The sequence below is a fragment of the Xiphophorus hellerii genome, chromosome 12, assembly GCF_003331165.1.
Source record: "Xiphophorus hellerii strain 12219 chromosome 12, Xiphophorus_hellerii-4.1, whole genome shotgun sequence".
Classification (NCBI taxonomy): Eukaryota; Metazoa; Chordata; class Actinopteri; order Cyprinodontiformes; family Poeciliidae; genus Xiphophorus; species Xiphophorus hellerii.
Window position 1 is genome coordinate 282713 of NC_045683.1, and position 20193 is coordinate 302905.

Consider the following 20193-nt stretch of genomic DNA (forward strand, 5'->3'; position numbering starts at 1 on the left):
CAGTTCATCATCCATCCATCCATCCATCCATCAGTTCATCATCCATCCATCCATCCATCAGTTCATCATCCATCCATCCATCAGTTCATCATCCATCCATCCATCAGTTCATCATCCATCCATCATCCATCCATCCATCCGTCAGTTCATCATCCATCCATCCATCCATCAGTTCATCATCCATCCATCCATCCATCCATCCATCCATCAGTTCATCATCCATCCATCCATCAGTTCATCATCCATCCATCCATCCATCCATCCATCCATCAGTTCATCATCCATCCATCCATCAGTTCATCATCCATCCATCCATCCATCAGTTCATCATCCATCCATCCATCCATCCGTCAGTTCATCATCCATCCATCCATCCATCAGTTCATCATCCATCCATCCATCCATCCATCAGTTCATCATCCATCCATCCATCCATCAGTTCATCATCCATCCATCCATCAGTTCATCATCCATCCATCCATCCATCCATCAGTTCATCATCCATCCATCCATCCATCCATCCATCAGTTCATCATCCATCCATCCATCCATCCATCCATCCGTCAGTTCATCATCCATCCATCCATCCATCAGTTCATCATCCATCCATCCATCCATCCATCCGTCAGTTCATCATCCATCCATCCATCCATCAGTTCATCATCCATCCATCCATCCATCAGTTCATCATCCATCCATCCATCCATCAGTTCATCATCCATCCATCCATCCATCCGTCAGTTCATCATCCATCCATCCATCCATCAGTTCATCATCCATCCATCCATCCATCCATCAGTTCATCATCCATCCATCCATCCATCCATCAGTTCATCATCCATCCATCCATCAGTTCATCATCCATCCATCCATCCATCCATCAGTTCATCATCCATCCATCCATCCATCCATCCATCAGTTCATCATCCATCCATCCATCCATCCATCCATCCGTCAGTTCATCATCCATCCATCCATCCATCAGTTCATCATCCATCCATCCATCCATCCATCCGTCAGTTCATCATCCATCCATCCATCCATCAGTTCATCATCCATCCATCCATCCATCAGTTCATCATCCATCCATCCATCCATCATCCATCCATCCATCAGTTCATCATCCATCCATCCATCCATCCGTCAGTTCATCATCCATCCATCCATCCATCAGTTCATCATCCATCCATCCATCCATCAGTTCATCATCCATCCATCCATCATCCATCCATCCATCAGTTCATCATCCATCCATCCATCCATCATCCATCAGTTCATCATCCATCCATCCATCCATCATCCATCCATCCATCAGTTCATCATCCATCCATCCGTCAGTTCATCATCCATCCATCCATCCATCCATCAGTTCATCATCCATCCATCCATCCATCATCCATCCATCCATCAGTTCATCATCCATCCATCCATCCATCCATCCATCCATCCATCCATCCATCCATCATCCATCCATCCATCAGTTCAGCATCCATCCATCCATCCATCCATCCATCAGTTCATCATCCATCCATCCATCCATCCATCCATCCATCCATCCATCAGTTCACCATCCATCCATCCATCCATCCATCATCCATCCATCCATCCATCCATCCATCCATCAGTTCATCATCCATCCATCCATCCATCCATCCATCCATCCATCCATCCATCCATCCATCATCCATCCATCCATCCATCCATCAGCACCTTTGGGTGAATGTAACCTGAATCTATGGACTCTGGACTTGCTGAGCGTTTTGCAGGTACTGGACATTCAACCAGCCCGGTTCTGAACTCTACAACATGTTCAAGCTTTTCTAAGGGAGTTGCTATGAATCGGATCAGAACCAACGCTGAGACATAACAGAACCAGAACCCTGTCTTTATCCGTGGCCAAGATAATATTTTGCTTAAGTTTCTGAAGCCTGACTGAAACTCAGACAGCTCACTCACCTGTTCAGGTGTGTTCCAGTCCCAATAATGTTCCAGGAAGCACAACAGACAAAAACTAAGAGACAAACAGTTACATTTCTGAGAATGAGGAAGATTATCATCAAAGAAACACTGTGGACTGTGTACGAGTATTAAATAAATCCATCCATCCATTTTCTAACCCCTGGTCCCCAGTGGGGTCAGGAGGAGCTGCTGCCTCTCCAGCTACGTTCCGGGCGAGAGGCGGGGTCACCTGGACGGGTCGCCAGTCTGTCGCAGGGCAACACAGAGACAGACAGGACACACAACAAGACCAATTAACCTAACCGTCATGTTTCTGGACTGTGGGAGGAAGCCGGAGAACCGGAGAGAACCCACCATGCACAGGGAGAACATGCAGACTCACCCCGGGCCGGGAATCGAACCCAGAACCTTCTTGCTGCAAGGCAACAGCGCCACTGTGCAGCCCCTTAAATGTAACTAATTAAAGTTTTATTTCCAATATTTATTTTGTTGGTATAATTATGGATGATTTGATGATGAGAATATTTGATAAATCTTTGGACAAAGAGAAGCTGATGAAACAAACTGCTTCCTGTTTACAAGTTTTAACCAGTCGTTTCTGAGCAGGACAGGTCAGTCCCAGATGGTTAACCTCATCCAGATGATTTATAGATCAGTCTGCTGATGAACACGAACAGGTTAGTCAAGGTTAACCAGGCTAAACTACTCGCTAATTAACCAGGCTCCTGATTGGCTAGCGGCTGCACGTGACCTGAGTTAAAACTCTCTAATTTATCTAATTTATTAAATCCATCCATCCATAATTTACTGCTGTAATTTTGAAGTAAATATTCAGACATGTTGCGGGGAGTATTGATAAAATTAAATAGCGTTATAATGGACCTTACCAAGCTCCGCCCACAACCGACCCACCTGACCGCAAGTCTTACAAACAAAACCTGGTTGTTTCTAGGTAACATGACTGATTAGTGAATCATTTCTACCGGATTTCCACAATATATCAGCTACTAAATGGACAGAGGAACTAACAAGTTCATGTCATCATCTGGGAGCAGGTTACTGGTTTCTCAGTCACAAGCTGGTTGCAAACCTGAGGCCAGCAGGTGTCAGTCAGTTATGGTAGATCTGAACTTTGACCTCAATATGAGAAGCTACAGACTGATAGGAGGAACCAAAGAGCTCTGTAAAGGTAAAGGCAAATCTTCTGAAGTTGGGATATAATTCATTTAATTTCACATAATTACCGCGGTAGAAGCCATTTGTTTGTTAAAATGTTATGAAATATTTTTGTTCTATTTGATGTTTGTTGTGAATGACGTAAACTCACAAACGAACGAGGTAATTAGTCCAACGTTTAGAAACTACAGCAGCTGTAATGAGCCACAGCAAAGGGAAACAAAGGTAAAATAACCTGAACAGGTGATCAACTCAGAACCACTCCTACCTTTTTACTCCCTCTCTCTCTGTAGCTTAAGCACACCTGTTACCGTGGCAACCGCCTGTGTTATGCCGAGAAATGCCTGCCGAGAATTAGCTGCGCGCCCTGTCGCGGGAGCGCGCATCGCTCTAAACTCTCCATATTGATGAGAAAACGGACTGAAATCTGACCGAAGAGGAAACTTTTAAAGATATTCGTAACATGATCACGTTTCTTAACCATGTAAGCCATAAGCCATAAAACGGTGGGTTTTATTTCGCAGATTAATTGAAATAAATACGGTTTTTATAGCTTTATTGAAACATATGAGTCAAACGTTTTTCAGTGTCTGATGAAAATGTTCTCCGCAGATGGTTTGAAATTCCCCGATTTTTCTTTTAACACAATAATGGCTTAAAGCATTACAAAACAGAAGCCCGTTATGTAGAATATTTTATATCATCCTTTACTGTCTAGTCTATTAATGTAGTGGGAAGCATTTTAATTTCTGAGCCTGCCAATATTTGTATCCTCTGTCTATTGTCCTGTTGATATGAAACTTACAGAAGTAGCTCAGAGAACAAGTGTCATTATGTAGAAAAGGTCAAATCCCTCTTAACTCTTTATTTCTCCATTTTAGCAGGGGATGCATTTTACGGCAAAGCCTATTATTAGCCTGCCGATATCTGCATGCCCTGTCTATTTTCCTCAAATATTATCCTATTGATATGAAATTCATACCAGTAGCTAAGAGGATAAGTGTAATTATGTAGAAAAGGTAAAATCCCTCTTGACTCTTTATTTTTTCAAGCTAGGAGGGGGACGCATTTTTTGGCAATATGGAATTTGAGCCTGCCGATATTTGCATGCCATACCTATTTTCCCCAAATATCATCCTATTGATATAAAACTCATCCCAGCAGTTAAGGGAACAAATGTGATTATGTAGAAAATGTTATTTCTTTATTATCGCTATTGCAAGGATACTGAAGGAAATAAATCTGACAATGCATCTTTGCTAAATGTAAAGCATGCACAAACCATTTTTATTTTGGTTTAACATAAAAATTAAATCACTTTTTTTCATTAATTTCAACAAAAGAATATTCATAACAAAAATTTTTGGAAAACCAATTAAGTCAATGAAAATTATGTCACATGTTTAAACTGAAAATCCACTGAACTGCAGTCATTAACGAATTAGATTGGTACAAACATAAAATCTATAAACACTTTGCACAGCAGCAGTCTGTGTCGGTTTGTGGGACCTTAATGCAGCCTTGGTGGTACCACCAGTTGCATCTGTCACATGTGATCTGTAAATACATAATACAAAATGGTCAAATAACTACATAAAGAATGTTTTCTTTTAGCTCCTTATCTGTTTACTGAAGGTGATTTTGGGTTTTGTCAACATAAAGCTTCTTCTTAATTATCAATATATGATTGGTAGCCCTTTATTTGAGGAGATGACAGCATGTTCCTGACATGTATGGAGGTAAAAAAAATTCTAGGACCACAAGCAACTGTGTTTAATGTTTTACGACTGTACTTAAAAAAAAAAAACTTAAGCAACTTCCCACTTACCTCCCTTGGGTGTTTATTTATTTTATTATGATTTATTTTTGTATATCTAAATACTTTGCAACTATTTTAAGGATGGTATATGATTTGCTTGAATTGATTTTTCACTGCATTACATTGTTGCCTTACCCACATGTGATCTTCTGTGTCCTCACTGCCACAGTGTCTGCAGAGTCTGTAGAGTCTCCACTGACAAACCGCATCTTTAAATTAATGTTATAAAATAATCTTAATGGTATTTTTTTTGTGTTTTTTTTTTTTTCTTTTAAATAATTCCATTTGTTAGTGTTCTTTTGAAAGTGGAACAATAATCCTCTGTGTAGATCTCAGTTGTCTAATCATCCCTTTTTGATAATGTCTGGTCTCATAAACAAATACAAGTAATAGAAACTGTACATCATATTGGAATATTAGGCAGGCGCACATGGTGTCTGTCTATTCATGAATTGAAACACACATCTATTTAAGGTATTTCTGGGATTTATGGTAAAAGAAAGCATCACTTAGTGTTTACTTTTTTTATAATTTTCTCCAACTTAAGCCACTGAAAGTATAAAAATGGCATTCAGAAAATTTTAATATGTCTACATATATATGTATGTACATCTTGTGAAATTTGTCATTTTGTAAATGTTAATTTTATGAAAACACAGTAATGAATATAATGGTTCACATAATACATCTCATTCCAGTTTTGTACTTTCACAAACTGCAAGTCCTTTTTGTTTATTAAGTTACATTAAAGCTACTCAAGAAAAGTGTACGTAATTGTATCCTAGAACAATTTTAAGTTTGTTGATTATGTTTTTTGCCTCAACAGCTATTGGGCTGTTATGTGTAATTTATTTATTAGAGATCAAGGCCAGGTGTATTGAAATGTTCTTCACTAATTGAATTTGACATAAACACTAGCGTGATTGTACTTCACACATCTGCAAAGTTCAATATTTTAATATTTCTAATTAGATAAAATAGCTGACCTAACACAATAGTTTTGTGCGTTCATGATTTTACACACAACATAGTATCCCACCCACATAGGAACTGAATAAAAAATATGTCAAAAGATACCTGATTCTGGGGCGTGCCGTGGTGGCGTAGGGGTTAGCGCGACCCACATTTGGAGGCCTCAAGTCCTCGACGCGGCGGTCGCGGGTTCGACTCCCGGACCCGGCGACATTTACCGCATGTCTTCCCCCCTCTCCCTCCCCCTTTCCTGTCAGCCTACTTCATAAAAAGGGACACTAGAGCCCACAAAAAGACCCCCTGGAGGGGTTACAAAAAAAAAAAAAAAAAAAAAGATACCTGATTCTGAGAGAAGTGTGGAAGAAATGTTGAGTCTCATGGATTAACAGCTTCTGCTGTTGATGGAAAGTTCAGGTCCTTGTTTTCCAGTATGCACTCTGCAAACTTTAAAGGCAAATATATTTTTGAAAAAAGAAAGAAGAGTAACAGCGGACTCATTACAAAGACAAAATATTTGTCAAAGTATTAGATTGTCATATAGAGGTCATGACATTGATGAATAATTTAACATTTTTGCTATACTTATTTCAGACTCTTTCCATTGTCATTAAAATAAATCAACCATGTAATAAAGCAATATAATTCATAAACTACATTATATTTCAGGCAGAAATGCACAGTTTAAGTTGTTAAGCCAAAGCTGTTCATCTTAAAAGTTCTACTCCTACAAAATAGCATTAGATTAATGGCAATGTGATTATTAGAAAACCACTTTCATATTAATCTTTTTTTCACAACATCAAAAACGTAAACAAGCATGTATACCAATATATTGATATATAATTCTATCTATCTTCAGACATAGATAGATATACATGTATGTGGAAAGAGACAGAACAGTACACATAAAGGTTATATAAATTGATTTGTAAACAGGCAATGTTCTACATTACATAAGAAATATAAGTAATCATAGTCAAGTATATACAGTACAGACCAAAAGTTTGGACACACAGTTGTGTCCAAACTTTTGGTCTGTACTGTATATATATATATATACTGTATATAAAAACATAAAACCACGGCTGCCCAAATCACGGCAGAATTAAATGTGCACCTCAACTCTCCTGTTTCCACCAAAACTGTCCGTCGGGAGCTCCACAGGGTCAATGTACACGGCCGGGCTGCTATAGCCAAACCTTTGGTCACTCGTGCCAAAGCCAAACGTCGGTTTCAATGGTGCAAGGAGCGCAAATCTTGGGCTGTGGACAATGTGAAACATGTATTGTTCTCTGATGAGTCCACCTTTACTGTTTTCCCCACATCCTGGAGAGTTACGGTGTGGAGAAGCCCCAAAGAAGAGTACCACCCAGACTGTTGCATGCCCAGAGTGAAGCATGGTGGTGGATCAGTGATGGTTTGGGCTGCCATATCATGGCATTCCCTTGGCTCCATACTTGTGCTAGATGGGCGCGTCACTGCCAAGGACTACCGAACCATTCTGGAGGACCATGTGCATCCATGTATATATATATATATATATATATATATATATATATATATATATATATATATATATATATATATATATATATATATATATATATATTTAAACAGCACTTACTTTAAGCGCAAACACACCACATGAAACCACATCTTCCTGGATGGCATGTTATACTGTTTCACATTTCCACATTGACACTTTCATCCCTTTGCTTCTCATAAATGTCCTTGTTGAGAGGATAAAATGTTAAATTAACATTCTAGTTATCCAATTATGACATTTTTTGTTATAATAAACAATAATTGTTCTTGTTTTTCTCACCTTGTTACTTCCAAGCACCTCTTCACATCTTTTTGGGACTCTCCAAGTGAGTTAAGGAAACCTATTGTTATGAATATTCTTTTGTTGAAATTACTAAAAAAGTGATTTAATTTTTATGTTAAACCAAAATAAAAATGGTTTGTGCATGCTTTACATTTAGCAAAGATGCATTGTCAGATTTATTTCCTTCAGTATCCTTGCAATAGCGATAATAAAGAAATAACATTTTCTACATAATCACATTTGTTCCCATAACTGCTGGGATGAGTTTTATATCAATAGGATGATATTTGGGGAAAATAGGTATGGCATGCAAATATTGGCAGGCTCAAATTCCATATTGCCAAAAAATGCATCCCCCTCCTAGCTTGAAAAAATAAAGAGTCAAGAGGGATTTTATCTTTTCTACATAATTACACTTATCCTCTTAGCTACTGGTATGAATTTCATATCAATAGGATAATATTTGAGGAAAATAGACAGGGCATGCAGATATCGGCAGGCTAATAATAGGCTTTGCCGTAAAATGCATCCCCTGCTAAAATGGAGAAATAAAGAGTTAAGAGGGATTTGACCTTTTCTACATAATGACACTTGTTCTCTGAGCTACTTCTGTAAGTTTCATATCAACAGGACAATAGACAGAGGATACAAATATTGGCAGGCTCAGAAATTAAAATGCTTCCCACTACATTAATAGACTAGACAGTAAAGGATGATATAAAATATTCTACATAACGGGCTTCTGTTTTGTAATGCTTTAAGCCATTATTGTGTTAAAAGAAAAATCGGGGAATTTCAAACCATCTGCGGAGAACATTTTCATCAGACACTGAAAAACGTTTGACTCATATGTTTCAATAAAGCTATAAAAACCGTATTTATTTCAATTAATCTGCGAAATAAAACCCACCGTTTTATGGCTTATGGCTTACATGGTTAAGAAACGTGATCATGTTACGAATATCTTTAAAAGTTTCCTCTTCGGTCAGATTTCAGTCCGTTTTCTCATCAATATGGAGAGTTTAGAGCGATGCGCGCTCCCGCGACAGGGCGCGCAGCTAATTCTCGGCAGGCATTTCTCGGCATAACACCTGCGCCCCGCAAGACGAGCAAAGATTAGTTAAAAACATAACATTCAGTCCGTTACGATATCAAGTTTCCAGGCTTGATATTTATTTATCGATTATTAATCAGCGCTTCCCTGAACACAGCGATGGTTGATTGACCAGCTGTACTTAGTGCTAACGTGGCTAACAGAGTAACAGTTTAGTCCAAAGCCTTTTCTGCTAAAATAAAATCTTTAGTGTATGTCAGATACAGACACATTGCATATTGATCTGTTTAGCTAACATAAGACTGTGTAGCAGACAGGCTTCAAGGTGTAGAAGTTGGATCAGTTCTGCCTTTATGCTGTACTTAGCTAACGGGAAGCTAAGTGTGTTTGTGAGACGGTCACGCACGTGACCACGTAGAATGGGCATCAGCCAATGAAAAGCGGCCCCTGTGATAAGGTGCATCGTCATGAGACGCGATTCTGACGTATTTCCGCTTATTAGAGACACGGAAGTGCTGTGTTTGTCCTGATGTTGCTAATAAAGTTTAGGTTGAAAATACAAGTAGTAACAGGAAGTAATTCTCACAGACGGTTTCGTTTCTGGTTCCGAAGTCTCTGACAGTAGCGCTGCGCTCTACCGGACCCTTACCCGTCGGGCCCACTGCTGACGGTACCGACGAACCAGAACCGAGTCCGAACCACGAAACGTTGATACATCGTTGCTTCTGCCGCACAGCCTGATGGGTAAAATGGTAACAGCGCAGCGGCGGTGATTGGTGGAGACAGCTGGTCAAGGTGAGCGGCGGCAGGTTCGACCAAGCCCGGTTCTGCATCCGCTCCCGTAGAACCTGAAGGTCCAGTTCAGAACAACGGCAAAGGAGGAGGGCTCAGACTGGAATCATCAGAACCAGGTAAGTTCGGAAAGACGATAATCTTACCCCATCATCGGAGGACGAAGACTGATGGGTTCTAGCAGGTTCTGATCCTTTCGGGCCAGAACAAACCCTCCGTTCAGATAAAACCGGAGCCAGCAGAACCATAAAGAACCCGAGGCCCATTTGGACTGCTCCAGGCAGGTTCAGAACCAAGTCCAGCACCAGGTTCTGTTTGTCGCACTCAGGGCCAGCCCAAAGCAGAAGCAAACTAAGCAGCCGCTGAGGCCCCCAGGGCCACTAAGGGGCCCCTCAGTGGAGCTGATTGTTTTGTTGGTAATAATTTCTGTCATTATAATATCAAAAGTTCACAATTTCACCATGAAGTGATTTGTTTTTACAATAATATATATTTGATCATGTATGTAGAAATCATTATTTTATTGATAAAAGAAAAACATAAATTGCTCTTGGGGCCCCTGGTGGGACCCATGCATGCTAATATCACAACTGCTGCTGTTGACAAAACCAATTAGATGCAAGGCTAGAACAAAGTATTAAAATAATGAAAAAAATAAATAAATAAATAAAAATAGATCAAATAAAAAATATAATAATAATAAAATAAAATAATCAGAGGGGACTACTAACTGAAATTCTTCCATTAACTCAAACATTTTAATTGTGTTTAAATTCTGCATCTTTCTCAGACATTTTTAAAAAAGGAAAAATCATTTTTTAGAGCAGAGAATGAGAGGCAGCATTTTGCATAGCGACATTTATGGATATAATATTTGGTTATAATCATCAGAACATTGACTAAAAATTCAAAAGTTTTTTCTTAGATAGACAAACTGAATTTAATGTTTTGTAAGGAAATAAAATCCACATTTATTGTTTTAGAAGACAGAAAGTTTCGAAGTTGATTCCATAAGTTTAATATTTCTTTACATTCATAAAACAAATGTTTCCAACTGAGTTTTACAAAAACCACAATTCTCAACATTAAACTTAAATCTCTCTCTTCAGAACTTGTTTAAAGGATAAATGTTATTTATTATTTTAAAATGTAATTATTTATATTTAGGGGAAAATGGTTCTGATGGACTTTAGACTGAAGAACCAACAGAACCGGCCGGATCCACATCCGTAGGTCCTGGACGGGCCGGTTCTGTTGGTATCACCAACTGAGTCCGAACCAGGTTTGGTTCATTTCTTGCATAAGTTTAACCGGGCCGAGCCAGAACCAGAACTCTACAGACAGTACTCTCTCTGTCCCGCAGACATGTCCCTGTCGGCCCAGAGGGACCGGGTCCAGAGGCAGGTGGAGGAGCTGGAGCGCAGCCTGGCTGTGACCCGGGATGAGCTGGACCTGCTGAGCAGTGAGACAGGTACGGTCCAGGCCCGGTTCCAGGCCCGGTTCCGGCCCGGTATTAAATCCGATCTCAACAGCTGAACAATCAGAACCACATTATAAATGATGAGAATCAGATCAAACCAGGAAGCATTTCTGAGTTACAGGCAGAACTTCACGACCAGAACCAGAACCTGCTGGAACTTTGAGTCCAACTGGAAATTTTAGTTCAGTTTCCAGATTCAGCCCCGAGCGACCACCCTGACTGGATCAACCAGAACCAGAGGAACCAGGTTCATCTGACCCAGTTTAATCTGAACTGGTTTAATCTGAACTGGTTTAATCTGGACTGGTTTAATCTGGACTGGTTTAATCTGGACTGGTTTAATCTGACCCTGCTGAGCTGGTGAAGTCGACCCAGATCTGTTTTTTCTAGAATTGACTCGGAGCCGTTAGAACTGGCGGCTACATGTTAAAATAATCTGGTTCTTTCTGCCCCACCGGGTCAGCAGAACTTTAACAAACCGTTTTCAGTGAATGTTAGCTCACCTTGTTAGCCTCAGCTAGCTTGACAGAAACATGGCCACTGGTGGCACAATAAAAGCCCAACAAGAAGTCATGATTACCACAATAAAAGCCCAACAGGAAGTCATGATTACCACAATAAAAGCCCAACAGGAAGTCATGATTACCACAATAAAAGCCCAACAGGAAGTCGTAGAGAATAAAAGTGATGATTACAGGCTGGAAAGTGAAGCTGCTTCTGAAAGGAGGGTCGATGGTTCCGGGTGGGATCAGGGATCTGGGATCTGGGATCTGGGATCAGGGATCTGGGATCTGGGATCAGGGATCTGGGATCTGGGATCAGGGATCCGGGATCCGGGATCTGGGACGTCTCACTGTGTGTCTCTGACTTTCAGATGATGGATCAGAAAGTCAGGATGAGGAGGGACAGGTGAGACAGAGGACCTGGTACATATGTTGGTCCGATTCCCCACAGAACCACTAACAGGCTCGTGTGTGTGTGTCTCTGTGTGTGTGTTCAGAGCCCAGCTGACCTGTTGGCCCAGAAGCAGAAGATCCAGTCGGAGATCCAGAACCTGGAGGACATGTTGGGTCCCCGCAGCGCGTCTCTTGACGTGTCCAGCGAGGACAGCAGTGACTCCAGTGACAGGGTCGGTACCGTTTGGGGTCAGGGGTCGCATGTGTCGCTTTAGGTGCGAGTGTCTTCTCGGCGTTCATGTCCCCAGAGCGAGCCGGACCTGTCTCCGAGTGCGTCCTCGTGTCTCCAGCTGAACCTGGTCTACCAGCAGGTGGTCCAGGAGACGCTGGACCAGCTGGAGGCGCTGCTGGCCCACAACCGCAGGCAGCAGGTGAGGACCCGGTTCCGACCCGGTTCAGGCCTTGTCGTGACCCTGTGTGGCTCCGGACCCAGATCCAGAACCGATCCGAACTGTAGTGCAACGTTTCTGCCTGCAGAGGGAGCTCACAGCCCAGATGAACGGACCAATCAGAGAGTCCACCAGAGAAGGTCCCCCCTCGTCCAATCAGCATCCAGCTAAGATGTTCCTGGGAAGCTTCCTGAAACCATACTTCAAGGACCGTCTGACGGGCCTGGTACCGCACACACACACACACACACACACACACACACACACACACACACACACACAGAGAAACACACAGAGGGAAACGGACCAATGGGACGCTGCGTTGTTTCTGTCCAGGGCCCTCCAGCCAATCAGGAGGTGAAGCTGAAGGCTCAGAGGATGATGGGATGTCCAGAAGACAAGAAGCTGAAATTGAAAAGATGTAAGTTCTGTTGTGACCCGGTCCATCAGCTGGTTCTGTTCTGACCCAGTTCTCTGTGTTCAGGGGAGAGCTGGCAGAAGACGCTGCTGGTCCACTCAGTGACTAGAGACCACCTGAAGAGACTGATGCTGCCCAAACTGTCCAGGTACCAGAACCCGACCTGCTGCTGGGGGGGACGCGTCCTGACGTGTCCCTACATGTCCCTACATGTCTCTACGTGTCTCTACGTGTCCCTACATGTCTCTACGTGTCCCTACATGTCCCTACATGTCTCTACGTGTCTCTACGTGTCCCTACATGTCTCTACGTGTCCCTACATGTCCCTACATGTCTCTACGTGTCTCTTGTCCCTCCAGGCTGGACTTCCTGACCTCCAAGTTTTCCTCGGCTCAGGGAGCCGACAGACAGCAGCTGACTGAGCAGATCAACGACCTGGAGAAAGACCTGCAGCTGCTGAGGTCAGACGGGTTCTGGACCGGGTTCTGGACTGGGTCGGGTTGACAGCCTGATGGATCTGGTTCTGTGTTCTGATTGGTTAGGATGAAGAGAGAGGAGGAGCTTACTGGTGATCGCTACGAAGAACACGACTGGCAGAAGATCTCCAACATCGACGTCAGTAAATAACCTGATGGATCGACTGATCTATTGATCTATTGATCGATTGATCAGCCCTGCTCCTCTTCCTCAGTTTGAAGGGACGAAGGACGCAGAGGACATCCGTCTGTTCTGGCAGAACGTCCTCCACCCGTCCATCAACAAGACGGCCTGGAGCAGCGAGGAGGTCCAGAGACTGAGCGCCACCTGCAGGAGACACGAGGACAGACACTGGGACTCGATCGCCCAGGAGCTGGGGGTGAGGGAGGGAACGGGGCGGATGGCCCCTGTCTCTGACCCGTCTGTCTGACCCGTCTGTCTGTCTGTCTGTCCTCAGACGGGCAGGACGGCCTTCATGTGTCTCCAGATGTTCCAGCGTTTCGTCTCCGACTCTCTGAAACGCAGCAGCTGGACGGCGGAGGAAGACGAGCAGCTGAGAGAGCTGGTCCAGAAGATGAGGATCGGGAACTTCATCCCGTACACGCAGAGTAATGACATCGCTGTGATATCACGCTGTGACATCACGCCCCGTCTCTGATGGACTCTTCTTCTCTGCTTCCAGTCAGTTACTTCATGGAGGGTCGTGATCCGACTCAACTCGTCTACAGGTGGAACCAGGTTCTGGACCCGAGCCTGAAGAGAGGCTCGTGGACCGAGCAGGAGGACCGGGTACGCCTCCCACCCAGATGGACCCACCCTGGTCCCGGAGCGCTCGGCCCGGTCTCAGACTGATCTGTCCGTCCGCCTGTCTGTCCGTCCAGCTCCTGCTGCAGGCTGTGGCTCGTCACGGCGAGAAGTGTTGGTGGAAGGTCCGGTTGGAAGTTCCTGGACGCACCGATGGAGCCTGCAGAGACAGGTGAGGACCAGCAGGAGGCAGCGTTCTGGGTTTGCCTCAGTGAGCCCAGTCCGTCCGTCTGTCCGTCTGTCCGTAGGTATCTGGACTGTCTGAAGAAGAACATAAAGAAAGGTCCGTTTGAGAGACATGAGGTGGAGCTGCTGGAGCAGCTGGTGAAGAAACATGGAGTTGGTGAGGTTCTGATGATGATGATGATGATGATGATGAATCACCTGCTGTTTGGTTCTGAACTGACCGTCTGTGTTTCAGGTCGCTGGGCCAAGATCGCCGCAGAGATCCCTCATCGCCTCGATGCTCAGTGTCTGAGAGAGTGGAGGAAGCTGGTGCGAGAACCTGCTCAGGTAAATCAGGGGTCACTCAGGGGTCAGGAGGCTCTCAGGAGCGCAGGTTCATTAGCTGCTGTATTTAGGAACTGATGGGAAATCAGAGTTTCTGAAAGCAGAAGGCTGATCGTCTGTTTCTCTCACAGGACAGAAGGAAAACCAGGAAGACCTGCAAGACAGGAGGAAGAGGAAGAGGAGGAAGAGGGCGGGGTGCTGGAGGTTTCAATGTTAGCATCAGGAGAGGAATATTGAAGATGAAGGAGGAAGAAGAGGTGCAGGTAACTGAGGAGGAGGATGATGATGAGGATGAGGTGGTGCAGTACATGGACAGTGATGAAGACTGTAATAAGAAGAGGAAGAGGAGCATGGAGGAAGAGGAGGAAGAGGAGTACATCCTGCCGCCGATGGAGGAGTGGCTTCCAGCTGAGGTGAAGCAAAGCTCCACCTCCCTGAGCTTCACGCTGGTGGAGCTCCCTTCCTCCGGCGAGGCTCCGGACCGAACCGCGGTCCGCTCCACCGTGCTGGGTCGGCCCGGGCCCTCCGTCGTCATCGGGGCTCCGCCCAGAGAGCTGTCCTGGGAGGAGCGCCGCAGCTCCTCCGCCGTGCCGATGGCGTCCCGGGAGGCGCTGCGTCTCCACCTGAGCGCCCTGAAGCAGAAGGTCGGCTCCGTTCCCCAGCCGGGGCGGCGGCCGCGCCCGCAGGCCCAGGAGCTGAGGTACGAGCTGCAGGTCGCCGTCACGCCGTGGATCGGGAACCTGCTGATCCCAAAGAGCCAGAAACGGAGCGCCACAGATGCGCTGAGGGAGGCAGGAGAGAGGAGCGGCGTCTCCACCTCCTCCGCCTTCACGCTGCTCCTCCAGGCCATGAACGTAGACACGCTGGGCTGCCGGCAGATGATCGAGGAGAGGAAGAGGAAGGTGGACCTGCAGGCCCCGCCCCACGCCCGGGGGCCCAAACGGGTCTCAGAGCTCCTCGCCAACAGGAAGAGGAGGAGCCAAGAGGAGGAGGAGGACCAGCGGCGAGTCTTGCTGCAGGAGAAACGCATCCTGCAGGCTCCGCCCATCCTGCAGGCTCCGCCCCAGCACCCTTCTAGCAGATATCCTCAGATGTTTCCTCGTAGTCTCCTAGTCCCTGCTGCCTCCATCTACTTTGTTCCTTCTGGAGCTCCACCTGCTCCACCTGCTCCACCTGCTCCTCCTGCTCCTGTGCTCCCAAACCCCGAACCATCCTGCACCTCCTCCTCAGTGGTTCCAGTTGGCTCCAGTCTGACCAGTAGCCTTGCTCCAGGAAGTCCAGCAGAGCTGAAGGATGTGGGCGGAGCCAGTGATGGAGCAGCTGGGTCTCGTAGTGATGTGGGCGGAGCTAAAGCAGGTGTGGCGTGGACAGGTGATGAAGGAGCAAAGAACGGAGCGGATCTGGAGGTAAAGTTCTGCTGACAGCAGCAGGTTGTCCCGCATGCTAACGCGCTAAGCTAACTGTGAAAACATGTAGCACAGTTAGCTTCCCAACATCTAAGTTTTCAAGACAGACATGAAAGTGATGATTTACTTTTTGACTTGTAAAGTTTCAGGTGAGTAAATTTTGCGTTTTGGGTAATAAAACCTCTAGTAGTTTATATTTAAATCCATGCTCTTATTTTGAAGAGGACAGTTTACTCTCCTAACTTGATGCTAAGTTGCTTTGACGCAGAATGTTTTCTGTAGCGTTTAGCATTAGCTTATGCTAACTACCCACCTGTTTCTCTGGACCAATCAGGAGTCTCTCTGGTTACCTGAGCAACTGACTGCTCTGTGGTTCTGCTTTCAGTCTGGACCCATGGATTCAGCAGGTTCTCCAGAACCGGACCGGACCCAGAACTCAGACGGTCCTGCAGCAGTTAGCTCCTCCTCCTCACCTCTGACCTCTGCTCCACCTTATTGCCCCGTTCAGACCCCGCCCACCTCCACAGACGCCGCCGTCCGTCAGAGTGGGGGCAGGAAGAGGGGGCTGGCGGAGGCGGGCGGCGCCGGGCCGGTCCAGGAGGGGAAGAGAACCAGGAGGCCGACCCTGAAGATCCGGGAGTCCAAGGAGCTCCAGGTGAGGGAGGTGACCTCAGAGTCTCGTCCTGCTGAAGGAACCGGGCCGGACCGGCAGAACCAAAGGAACCTGGTTCTGGTTGGTCGGTCTGGACCTCAGGCTCTTCTGGTTCTGTTTCCAGGCTACAAAGAAGAGAAGCTCCGCCTCCTCTAAGCAGAAACATGTTGGCAGGGCCCAATCAAAGGGAAGCAGTGCCACAGAGGCCCCGCCCCTCTCTCAGGTCACTGGTCTCCATTTCCTTCCTAACCGGTCCATTTGGGTCATGACCCCTGGTCCGGTCCCTGTGGCTCAGGCTCCGCCCCCAGCCCTGCAGGTGGGGCTCTTACCCAGAGGCCCTCCCCTAACGTCTGAAGCCCCGCCCCCTCTGACGGCAGGACGGTCCTCGGTGACCCCAGCTGACCTTCGTGACCTCCAGCTCTTACCTGTTCCCACCTGTAGATTTAAGCCCCTCCTCCCAGCCGTCATCCAGTCACCTGATCCTAGGCCGACCGGCTGGCCCCGCCCCCACTTGCTGCTGGCCTATCAGGGAGCGGCGGGGAGGCAGACGGTGGGCCCGACCGGCCCCCCCCTCCCGACGGCGGGCCTGCACTTTGACCCCACCCTGATGTTTCTGGAGCCCCCGGAGGAGGTTCACGATTGGCTGAGAGGGAGAGGGGGCGTGGTCGTACCTGGAGCGAGGTGCGCCCTCCCCTACCTGCCGCCATCTGTCAGCAGTCTGAGCGCGCTCAGTGGCCTCCTGCGGGCGAAGGCGTCAGTGACGGCGTCGGCTCTGCAGCTGATGGCGGACGGCCGCCGCCCCAATGACCACGCCTACTGCGTCTCAGGCGAGCCGCCAGGTAAGCCCTCGGCCCGCCTCACACCTGGCAGTTATTAAAACCACAAGATTTATGATTTTAATATTTTAGTGTTTAAACCATGAAACTGAACCACATTTATCCTCAGACAATAAGCTAACACAAAATAAAGAAAATAAAGGATGTGAAAACCTCAATGTAAATAATCATGTTGCTCAGTTTGTGTCTCATAAAGATGAAACTCATCGTCTGAATGCATCTATTTATTCTCACTAGAGAGAAACCAGGGCTGATCAAACAGTTTGATTATTGAAGGTGATCAGGTGTGGAGACAATCCCAGGTATATCAGTAGCTGCATCAAGGTGAGCCGCTACCTGAGGAGCTTTGGCTCTGATGGAGAACATGGAGCCATTGATCAGAGATCAGATTGATCTGCTGGTTTCTGAGCGTTTAGATTCATCCAGACTGATCATCCTGGAGCTCTGAGCAGAACTTAAAGCAGGTACCGGTACCGGTCCAAAAACTGAGGAAAATTATTTACATTGGAGTTTTACTGCCACACATTTTCACAGCAGGTCAAAAGTTTGCATATATTTACACAAACTTTGACGCCACGTTGGTTTTCAGACATTCTGACTTGTGTGTAAAATATGGCGCCGCATATTTTTGTGGTATTTTCGACACGAGGCGTCTGGTTTCTGTCTGCAGGGCGGCAGGAGGAGCTGCAGGCCGTCCGCCAGCTGGTGGCGCAGCGCTTCTCCACAAACCCCGCCCACCAGCTGCTGAAGGCCCGCTTCCTGTCCCTGTTCACGCTGCCGGCGCTGCTGGCCACCGTGCAGCCAATCAGCAGGAAGAAGCCATCCTGTCCGACCAATCAGGAGGAGGAAGAGGAAGAGGAGGAGGAGGAGGAGGAGGAGCTGAAACAAATCCAGGAGAGACAAAGGAGGAGGAGGAGAGTCCTGACCGGAGCTGCTGTTCCCTAAGCGACCACCAGGCGGCAGTGTTTCACCTCTGAGCCGGTTCTGCTCCGTTCCGGACTGGAACCGGAATGAGAACCGGAACCAGAACCGGTTCTGACCTCATCTTGTTTGTCCTGCCGGCTGTCGACTCCGCAGCTTCGGCCAATCACCTCTCAGGGATCCAGTGCCAACCCAGACCCGGTTCTACGGAACCAGTTCATGCAAGCTGACCCAAACCAGACGGTCAAACCAAGGCCAGTCTGAAACCGGTTCAGATCCAAGTCCAGCGGTCCAGAACCAGTTCATGGAGACTGGAGCAGATGGACAGTTAGTTCTTCCACCTGGAGACGATCAGAACCAGGAAACGACTGAGAGACGAAACTGAACTTTATTAGTTACTTTACTAGTACAACGCGGTGCGTTCAGGGGCCGCGGTGCGTTCAGGGGCCGCGGTGCGTTCAGGGGCCGCGGTGCGTTCAGGAACGATGGCTACAATGTTGCACTAAAACATGTTTTGAAGTTGCTGCTTGTAAATGTTTTTGTTTTTGTAAAATAATTTCCTAATAAAAAATGTTTCTGATTTCATGGCGACTCACTGAGGAACATTTAGGATTCAGGGAAACGAAAACATTCAGAGGATTAAGAGAGAAATAAACCGAGACGGAAGAAGACGGGACCGTCCAGACCGCTGACACCGTCAGGGAGGGAGTCCCCTCCTGACCCCTCCTGTCCCATTCAGAGTCTCTCTCAGAGCAAAGCACCGACTCATTTTGACAATAAATTTTTCCTACTTGTCTTCAAAAGCTCCTTCTGAAGCTCCGCCTCCAGGAAGTTGTCCCAAAATGGCTTCTCTATTAACCCTTTAATGTTTTTACCAGCAGCTCCTAAAGAGCTCAACAGCTGGTTGCTAATTGCTGCTGGCTAGTCTGAAGGAGCTGACTGGGGGAGGAGCTGCACCTCGAAGGCGGGGCTAGGTCCACCCAGGTGTTTTAACAAGCAGCAGCGCCGAATTCATTTTCAGGTGGGGGTCATGGGGTGTTTCATCACCTGTTACACACCTGGAGGCTGGTTCATTGATATGAGGGAACCTGCCAATCAGGTCAGTGGGTTTGTAGGTAAACAGTCAACATCTCTGACCTGGAGGACGATGTTTGGGTCGACCATGCGCTGCGGTCTGGCTGGACTTGATTGTTATTATTTTTGGACCTAAAGAGGAACGATCTAGAGTTATAGATCTAGAGTTATAGATCTAGAGTTATAGATCTAGAGTCAATGCACAGCTTCAGTTATTACAACTAAAACCAGCGATCAGCCCGAAACCTGGGAGTAGTGATGGACTCTGACCTGAACCTCCAGAGCCACATAAAGACAGTTACAAAGTCGGCCTTCTATCACCTGAAGAACATTTCCAGGATTAAAGGACTAATGTCTCAGCCAGATCTAGAGAAACTCATCCATGCCTTCATCTTCAGTCGTATTGATTATTGCAACAGCGTCTTCACAGGTCTGTCCAACAAATCAATCAAACAGCTGCAGCTGATCCAGAATGCTGCTGCTGGCGTTCTGACTAAAACCAGGAAGATAGAGCACATAACACCAGTTTTAAAGTCCCTCCACTGGCTCCCTGTAGCTCAAAGAATAGACTTTAAAATACTGTTGTTAGTTTATAAATCACTGAACGGCTTAGCACCACAATACATTAAAGATCTGCTGTTGTTGTATCAACCTTCCAGACCTCTCAGGT

The 20193-nt window shown here is 46.1% G+C and overlaps 1 protein-coding gene and 1 long non-coding RNA gene across 9 annotated transcripts; one reads left to right on the forward strand and one right to left on the reverse strand.

Annotated features, from left to right (window-relative positions):
• Nucleotides 1-4555: 4555 nt before the first annotated feature.
• Nucleotides 4556-8937, reverse strand: LOC116729453 (uncharacterized). 2 transcript variants are annotated; one of them, XR_004341155.1, is made up of 6 exons: nt 7752-8937; nt 7551-7656; nt 6266-6370; nt 6032-6037; nt 5090-5149; nt 4556-4692 (listed from the first exon to the last, which is right to left on the reverse strand). It is a non-coding gene; the product is annotated as an uncharacterized LOC116729453 (long non-coding RNA). The 2 variants fall into 2 exon arrangements; XR_004341154.1 differs by having other exon boundaries at nt 7551-8937.
• A 295-nt stretch (nt 8938-9232) lies between these two features.
• Nucleotides 9233-19034, forward strand: snapc4 (small nuclear RNA activating complex, polypeptide 4). Of its 7 annotated transcripts, none has more exons than XM_032578641.1 (21): nt 9239-9719; nt 10768-10882; nt 10964-11071; nt 11955-12000; nt 12083-12209; nt 12285-12407; nt 12514-12651; nt 12762-12846; nt 12910-12991; nt 13203-13304; nt 13386-13458; nt 13535-13699; nt 13778-13928; nt 14003-14109; nt 14202-14296; nt 14373-14467; nt 14546-14637; nt 14766-16040; nt 16426-16695; nt 16817-17531; nt 18199-19034. In XM_032578641.1, the coding sequence occupies exons 3-21, from the start codon at nt 10966-10968 to the stop codon at nt 18471-18473; spliced, it is 4122 nt and encodes a 1373-aa protein (XP_032434532.1). In that variant the 5' UTR covers nt 9239-9719; nt 10768-10882; nt 10964-10965; the 3' UTR covers nt 18474-19034. The 7 variants fall into 7 exon arrangements, with proteins under 7 accessions (XP_032434537.1, XP_032434532.1, XP_032434533.1 ...); XM_032578642.1 differs by lacking the exon at nt 10768-10882 and having other exon boundaries at nt 18199-18473; nt 18515-19034; XM_032578644.1 differs by lacking the exon at nt 10768-10882 and having other exon boundaries at nt 16817-16985; nt 17046-17531.
• Nucleotides 19035-20193: the final 1159 nt, after the last annotated feature.